We start from the raw sequence: 9,132 nt of genomic DNA, 5'->3' as shown, positions 1-9,132 counted from the left end.
CCTACCCACTATCAACAATGGCTTTGAGATGAACAATATGTTCTACTCTGGAGAAATCTGATTTCTCCATTGCCCTTCATTACCCATTCAAAACAAAATTTAAGTGACTTGGAAACTGCCATTACCTATGTCCCATCTTCTACTTGTTTTCTCATATCAACAACCAGACAACTAAGTTTGTTCTCTAAATATGATTTAATTAAAAAACACTAAATTGGTTTTGAGGTTTATTTTATAATATGTACATTAGTTGCCAAATAACAATGAATATATTGAATCAGTTATGTTAAATACCACAAGAAAATCATACAGCATGGCATGGTATAAACTCACACTGCCTTTTTCATATACAAAAAAATGTTTTATTAAGATCATTGTGATTACTATTTTCCAAGAGTTTTGTACCTGCTTTTAAATGTCCCAAAGAGTCTGACATAGAAACAGTTTAAGTAGGAGTTTACTGATCAGTTAATATACTACTAGCAAATTTAATAAACATTATTGGTAAAGATAAACTTCGCAAGAAACTAATTGTAAAATTACACCAGGTGTAGGACTGATCATACCCACAAGAAATAGTAATTATTTAGAAAATAGTTTTCAAAAAGAGCCCAGGTTGAAATTGTTGTGTATTAATTCGGTCAAATTGACTAATGAACAGTCAAGTTTATTCAAATATTGAAAATATGCCTATTCTTTTAGTATTCACAAATAATTGCTTATGTAGATAGTATATATATGTGTAAGTGAAGAGATGTTAAATGTAAAAAATATATTGTTTATCCATTCCTGGGATACACATAAGTCATAACGTCCATTTCAAATGTACATTCAAACAGCAACAAATATTTTTGTAAACATTTGAGAAGGAAAAACCTCTGTTCATTTACAAAATGTTCCTCTTCTGGAAATCACCATCTTTTCAGCATGGAAATGCTGTACAGGAGCTTCAGTTCACTCATTTTGAATCTGATCAAACCAAAGAATCACCAAAGCTCAGAATAAGAAGTCAAAACTCAGCAGATGCATCATTCCCAAATCACCCACCTTAGCCATTTCCAGTTCATCACCAGAAAAGAAATGCACTTTGCTACAAAAATAGTAAGGAATGTTATTGAAAACAAAAGGCTATTTTGGTAGAAGTAACTACAAAAATAATTAGGTCAGGTCATGTTGTAAAGCTTTAATGCAAGAGCATTACAGTACAGAATTTCTTTCCAAAACCTTAAAGCTTAATCAAACACCAAATTTTAAACATCCACCTCTCAAGTGCTTGAAAAAAAGAGCTGCAGTAAAGTGTCTCTTCAAGAATTTAACCAAGTGTAATTATGTAGGTGTCAATCTTTGGGCACTATGTGTCACAGCCATCTGTTGTGCGTTCTCTCTTGTTCCGTTGGCAGCAGTTACAGGCATTGAGAGATTTTGATATGTTGATGCAGAGCGACTCATCACAGTAACACTTTCATCTTCTCCAGTGTCCGAATCTGGTGTTGTAACAGCACTGGTCTCCATCCCCAGGACCTCACCAACTGCTTGAGGCAATTCCTATGAGGAGGAAACATTTATCATTGTATTTTTTATTCTATTAAATACATTAAATTGAAGAGTTAATTGAAACACATTAGCAAGCATATTACCCTTAATGACTTCTTTAAAGCACTTCTACAAATAAAGTATAATCTGTAGTGAAAATATGTTTAAATATTAATTTTGCATAGGGGTTGATTATTTTCAAGAAAATTGCCATTTGCTATCTTTGCTCTCTGAACAGATCTTTAAAGGTGATAGGGAAACCTTTATCCCACAGTCTAAATTATATTCCTGTAATTATTATCAGATTAACATTGCTATTCATATTTGCTCTGAACCCAAAGTATAAGTCAAATCAGCCATTATAAATTTAATAACACTGACTAAAACTTTTTCCACCCAACTCAATACCCAACTTTTCAGCACACACCAAAACTAACTCTACGTGCTTTTAGTCCAGTAGGCAGCAGGGTAACAGACTCCCCTCTCATCCCTCCCCACATATCAAAAGTCAACTCACCTGTATACCAGCTAATCTAACCCAAACAAAGTAAAAAAAAACCTATCCAAGAGCAAAACTCCAGCTTTTTTCACACAATAAGACACTTGATACCGAACGTATAACTCTTGCCTAGACAAGTGTATGAGGCTTTTGTAAATATCTAATCAAAGGCTGACAGCAGATTCCCATCACATCCAAAACCTGAACTATTTCAAAAGGGACTATTTCAAAAGCTATATGTGTACATGAATATGAACAACTATGTATTTTTTTACTTTCTCGAATACTCATATACTTTAAAAGAACTTTACCTTGCAATTCATCATCTGGATAGAAATTGCTTCCGCTTTACAGAGTATATCTTCCACATCAATTTTCATAGACAGTTCATTGATATGCTAAAAATATATTCACAAAAAATAAGAATGGCAAATAATAGACTAGAAAAAATATGCTGTTGCATTAAAATAATATTTTCCTCTATTGTAAGTGCCACATTGGAGCTTAAGGGGTCAAACCTGCAAAATGCTCAAAACACTGCACATGCATTGATAAACAGGAGCTGAATGTGCTCAATATTATATGCTCACAGCAATTGGTCAGCATTTTATAGGATTCTTAAAATGAGTCCATATCAGAGTTCCTTATTCTAATGTAATATACAATAGCATATCACACATCAGGCAACCCTAATTGCCAGAGCTGAAGAGGTAATAATAAATACATTTATAGAAGATGAAGTAAAAATGATTTACATTTATGCAACTTCCTAGGCGGTTTAAAAAGAGTAAGTGCTAATATTCTATCTACTAGAGTGACAATATTATTGACACTTATTAACACAACACTAGAGGTTTAACCTCTTAATATAGGTGAAAAATTACTGATCCATAATTATATTTGTTGGGTTGCCTTGCCCCTTAAAGAGTTTTGGAATGAAGTAACTATAACCACTCAGGAGACACACTGTACATCTACATCCTTTTTCAGTGTAGAACCAGAAAAGAATCCATTCAAATGGTTAATTTACACTTAAAATTAAGAACCTCAGCAAATACCTTTAGTATTTCATTAAAACCATAATGCTTGTCCATTATTTGCTGCTTTTCAGATTCCAGGATAGCACAACAAATGAGAAGATGAAAATTCTGGCAAGGCAACTCTGTCCACATTACCTGTTAAAATATTAAAACTGCTTTTGAAATTGGAAATGAGAATTTATGCCTTTCTTCTGAATATCAAGAAAGACATTGAAGTTTAACAACTTTTCACATTTAATAATAATATAGCTTCAGTATGCCTTCTAAGCCTAATGGTTTAATTAAAAAACAAGCTCCTTTTTTAAACCAATTAAATATTCCTATCACTGGCTGAAAAACAGTTAGTGATAAAGTAAGTCTAAGTCTAAGACAGTATTTGGTCCTGCCATGCGGGCAGGGGACTGGACTCTATGACCTCTCGAGGTCCTTCCAGTCCTAGAATCTATGAAAGTAGTTACATGCTCAGTTCATCAAGACCATCGATCCGCTGAGGATGTGTACTATGGATACTATCAAGCCCAATGTGCTTTCATGGTCTTACTGATGCCTGCTGGTTGTCCTAGTTCAAGAAAAAAATCTCTTACTCGAACAAGAGGACAGGTAATTGTGTACAAAACATTTATGAATTCTAATTGTTTTACGTGGCTTGACAGGTCTTGGTATAAAGCCTGGAGAATCCAGCAAATTGGCAGAAACGCTTACTGTGTTTTCAAATCTTTACAAAAGGTTCTTATAAGCCAAACTGCCCCTCCAGCCTCACCCCACCACTCCAGAACAACAACAAGCCTGCAAGTCAAAGAGCAGACATGCAAAATAATGGCTTGCTGCTTCGGGTCAAATACTGATCAAAGAAACAACAGAAAACCCCTTACTGAGTTAAATGGGACCAAGATTTGACTCTTTGAACACAGTACACTTATAAGTATGATGGCTTCATTTTTACATTAGGATTGGCAACTAAAAGAGTAGATTATAACAATTGTTTGAGGGAAAGGGGAAATCAAAAATGAAAGATCCAAACTTGCAAAATCTACTTGCAAGATTAGTCCTTATTCAAGTGAGTAAAACCACCAAAGTTAATGGGACCTACTCCCTTAGCAAAGATTACAAACAAGAATAAGAGTTCAGGAAATCAGGCTTTGTTTAGATATGACATGGTGAAGGCGGAGAGGAAGGTTTGCATAAAATAAGGTTCTGAAGTTGCTGCTTTCCAAAAGGCCCACACTGGTTTATTTCCCCCCAAAAAAGAGTATTTCACTTTTATAAGAGGCATTAGAGTGGGTCATCACTGCAAAACCAAAGAAAGAGGGATGCTTTGAGGAAAAGGAAACTGAATGGTAAGAAAGATCAGGAAGGACATTCCAGGCACAGATGCAGCATGGGGGAAAGTGCAGAAACGGTTTTGTAGAACAGAGTATACAAGTGTATGTGAACAATTAAGATCAGATTTTTTAATTTAAGCCAATCTTTTTGGTAGTTTCCGTAGCAATCCAGCATTTAATATTTTTCCATTATATCAGCCATCTTGCATTCTTACATGAATATTTAATAAAAGAGGGTATTTTCTAACTAGAAAACTTAATATCCTTCAGGGAACAGTACAGAAATGGTTAATCAAAGATATCTTCTGTGCCAGGTATTTTTCCCCATATACATACAGGCATGATGGTGATCAATGATACAGTCAAGCAATATTCTTAACATGTTTGAATGAAAGAGTGGCCTTCCTGACAACACCTTACTGCATTTTTACTTTTACTAGTGAAACTTAAAGCATTTTACAAACATTAACTAATCAATCCTCAACACCCCCTTTGCGGGAAAATTGAGGCAGAATGATTAAGTGACTTGGCCCAGGTCACAGTGATTCAGAGGTAGATCCAAGATGACAAACACAGGAGTTCCTGATTCAGAGGTCCAAAATCAACCCACCAGACTATGCTATCCAAAGACTGCTTGGATTCCGTGTGTCTAGACTGAGCTCTTCATATTCTAGAAAGACAACTTTTTAAAAAACTGAAGCAAAAAAAACTGAAAACTACGCTAACCATACAAAGACTACTACCTAAAAATCTAGAACTGGAAGCTATACAATTATATATAATTCATTACTTGTATTAAAGTACTGCCTCATAACCCCAGCTCAGACCAATGTCACATTGTGATTGTATGTGGAGTGGCGGATTTAGAGTTAGTGGGGCCCTGTGCGGAGATCATTTTTGGGCCCCCCCCCACTTGGGACCCAGCCAAGAAAAAGAACATTCTCTTATCTACCTCCCCCTACCCTGTTTTTCATTTTTTTCTTCATTCTCCTATTTTATAAGTAATGGGAAGTAAACGAAAATAAAGTGAGGTACCTTGATTGGGGCAGGGGATTGGGATGCAGGAGGGGCCATGGGGGTCAGGCTCTGGGAGGAAGTTTGGGTGCAGTCTCAGTGGTTTGAGCATTGGCCTGCTAAACTCAGGGTTGTGAGTTCAATCCTTGAGGGGGCCACTTAGGGACCTGGGGCAAAAATCTGTACTTGGTCCTGCTAGTGAAGCCAGGGAGCTGGACTCAATGGCCTCTTGGGGTCCCTTCCAAGGGTGGTGGGGGGAGAGATAGCTCAGTGGTTTGAGCATTGGCCTGCTAAACCCAGGGTTGTGAGTTCAAAAATCTGTCTGGGGATTGGTCCTGCTTTGAGTAGGGGGTTGGAATAGATTACCTCCTGAGGTCCCTTCCAGCCCTGATTTTCTATATATTCCAAAAATATCCTTTTGCTGTATTACAGGAAAAACAAGTGATTTTTTACTACAATAACTTAGATGACTAGAGAAAAACACACAAGAGTTCTGTGTCTAAGATTTTCCCAATCTACATTTAGAAAGTAAATGTTCTCATTTAGGTATAAGCAGCAGTACTCCGCAACAGTCAGGAGTCCAATTTTGTACAACTCTCAGAGCAAACAAAGAGCCTCAAAAGTGTTCATCGTGTTAAGAGTCAGCAGAACAAGCAAAGGATGTGATGTTCTGCTCCTCTGATTCCAGCAACTGCTTCATTCTCTGGAGTGCAGTAATTCTGATCTCGCCAAAGAACTCTGCAGCAATCCATTTATATTAATTTTTTTTCTCCATGTCTTTGGAGACCAATTATCCCATTTTCTTTCTTCATGCAGTTTATGGGAACCCACTGGGCCCTAGGAATTGAAGGCCTACAAACTATGACTTTTCTGGGATTCTCTCCTGAGAAACTGTCAATGGACAAAGGCCATGTTCTACACGGTACACCTTTTGCAGTGGCATGTAGGGTATGTGTAGCTACACACTGCAATGAAAAGCAGGTGTCAATGAAAGTCCTCAATTTAAATCATGATTGATTCAGGGCACTCAGATTTGAAGGTAACTATTTCCACCTCTCACTAAAATAGGATCATACGTAGTTCGCTGAAGTCAGTTCTGACCATTCCTAACTCATGTTCCCATTTGGAGTGGGATCAACACTCAGTTTTCACCACCTTCGGCACTAGTAGCCAACCACTTCTAGTGACAGTGTTGTAGGTTTTTTCCTAACTAGATGATTTGTTGTTCAAAGAAAATTCCCCTAAAGGAATGTGATTAAAATTCTAAGTTAACTGCTCTATTTCAGAGTCTAGGGCAACCAAAATAAATTCATCTTCTAGGCAACAGATAATGTTTACAATAAATCACCCTCCAATCCCAGTGCATCAATCCTCCTGACTTTTTCTGGAGTTCTAGGAAGCAGCCTTGATGGCAAGAAGATTTCAGCTAGAGACAGGTTACTTTTTACTACTTCCTTTATTATTTATTCTTATTTAACAGCCTCATGTACCTCCGTGACTCCCTTTGAAAAGATCAGTACTGGGTGAGCGCATCCTAAATTTATGAACACCCAACACCCTGGGACTATAAGGTACAAGTTGATTTAGTAGTATCTTCCTCACAGGGATGCTAGCCACTCCCAGCTTATAGGAGGACAGGATAAGAAGCCCATCTGGTAAAAACGGGGAGGGGGGGTTGGAAGCTGAAAGAGGGCATTTTGGGTATCAGGTTGCCGCTACACAGCTCTCTTCCCATAAACCACAGGAAAAGAGATCCAAGTTCTCAAAGACAACACAACTACCACATATGTGTTCTCCTTTCCTTTGTTCCAATTGGAATTGGAACAATGATACAGAAAAATGGAGTTTCCCTAAGTGGTTTCTGAATTTTATCTGAATGTAATCATGTCTTCCAGTTAGTTTGGGATGTTTGTTTCTTTAATACACAAAGCAGCACAGCAATTCTGAGATATGTTATGCAGAGCACAAAATCCTTTGCATCAAAGAGTATTATGCAACACCACCAAACCCTTCTGGAAATCATCCTAGTTGGAGGTTTTTGGCAAAAAGTCTAAGGTGAAGCAATTTCTGCCCTGAGATTATTTAAATAATTGAAGTTTTACATTTAAATCAGCACTAGAGACACATGAAGCTCATTCTGCCAGAACAGCAACCACTTCCAAGATTTATCTCTGCAAATGTATTTATCATAGATCTTTGTCAGATTGCTGCTCAACTCACTTTTACTCTAATATTACTGTTTCATTAACTGGAGCCAAACTGAATACTCATTTCAGTGAAGTAATCCTCCACTTTTTAATCAGCTAACCACTTTTCAAGTAGTATTTCCTGAGCAATGTTGCCACTTATTCATCTCTGGTAGTGTAGATCTGCATAGGTAATTTTAGGTTGGGGAAAAATTACTTGCATATGGAATTCTTTAAACATATTTTCTTTGCACAGCCACACTGATCTCCTTTCCTTCCCTACTTCTTCAGATTTGTACAACTAGTTTAGAAGAGGCAGGGAGGAACCAAAGGTGGTTATGGGCTAGTACCTTTTATAACCATGTTGGAACATCTGAACTGTAGGACAGTGTCTACATTACTTTAAAATGGCTCTGATAATAAAGCCTAGCAAATGACGCTTACAGTGGGAAAGTGAAGAGGCAATATATTTTGAAAGCTCAATACTGGTAAGTAATCTTTCATCGTTGTCTGAATTTTTTATTATTACAAACAGATTAATGTGTTATTTCCAGTAAGACTGCCTCAAATCCCTAAAGTTCCACGTTAGCTAATATCTTGCAAGCTATATTTAATGAGATGGGCATACAGTACTACATTTATCTCTTCTCAATCTCAAGTGTTATAAGTGCACTCCTGTGAGAAGCATGCACTAAACCCTCTTGAAGGCTGTACTGTACATTACAAAAAAATGCTTCTTCTATTTTCCTTCAAATGTTTGAAAATTTTATTTGATAAGTCATTTAACACGGCTGTCTTTCTACAACTTAAATCAATTTATTACCAATTCCAGAGCTGCAACTGATTGACCTAAATTATCTTTCTGGGAACTTAGTTACCTTAGCAAATGTATTTTTCAGAAAAATTCATCCAGTTGGCATTTGGCAGGGTGACTGTGACTGTTCTTTTCTGATACAGATTTTCATTTAAAGATAAAATATTTCATTGACATTATGAGTGGCTCTACTCAAACCTTTTTCTACAGGTCACAGCATGTCCATTTTATAGTTATTTTGCTTGTTTTTTCTATAAATTAAGTTTCGCTGCCTTTTCTCCCAATTCCAAATTCATGCTTTAATACAAATAATGAAAACAGTTTAGATTTTCTATCCTTACAGGCCTCAGGTCTAGTTTTCATCAGTTGTGCTACTAATTATTAATGAAGCAGAAATTTTAAGGAACCTAGGAGGGAAGCACTTAGAAGTCCTGAGGAAATTCCTCTGCAGAACATCCAGGGCTGAAAAGAACCAGAAGAGAGCTCCATAATAAAATTCCCATCACACCCCTTCAAATAGAGTGAAGAATTCCTAGCTCCAGTCATCCCTGCCCAAGTATCAAAGAGGATCATTGCCCATGTTTTGCAATACCTTGAAATGATGGTGATAGGGTGACCAGATCACCCAAGTGGGCATTGGGGGGGGGGAACCCTTCCTCCACAAGGAAATGCGCTGGAGCCCGGAAGTGCTCGCACCCCCCCTCCCCGCTCCGACTCCACCCCC

General features: G+C 37.2%; 1 protein-coding gene across 2 annotated transcripts in view; it reads right to left on the bottom strand.

Moving 5' to 3' along the window:
- Positions 1-348: 348 nt before the first annotated feature.
- Positions 349-9,132, bottom strand: part of TBC1D15 (TBC1 domain family member 15) — an 80,268-nt gene continuing 71,484 nt past the window's right edge. For both annotated transcript variants that reach the window (XM_034771549.1, XM_034771559.1), the window contains 3 exons: positions 3,091-3,207; positions 2,344-2,430; positions 349-1,545 (listed from right to left, as the gene is read on the bottom strand). In XM_034771549.1, coding sequence (XP_034627440.1) covers positions 1,327-1,545; positions 2,344-2,430; positions 3,091-3,207 — 423 coding nt within the window. In that variant the 3' untranslated portion in view covers positions 349-1,326. The remainder of the gene's footprint in view (positions 1,546-2,343; positions 2,431-3,090; positions 3,208-9,132) is intronic.

Source organism: Trachemys scripta, chromosome 1 (assembly GCF_013100865.1).
Source record: "Trachemys scripta elegans isolate TJP31775 chromosome 1, CAS_Tse_1.0, whole genome shotgun sequence".
Taxonomy (NCBI): domain Eukaryota; kingdom Metazoa; phylum Chordata; order Testudines; family Emydidae; genus Trachemys; species Trachemys scripta.
The sequence above is the reverse complement of the archived record's forward strand: the minus strand, read 5'-3'. Positions and strand labels throughout refer to the sequence as shown.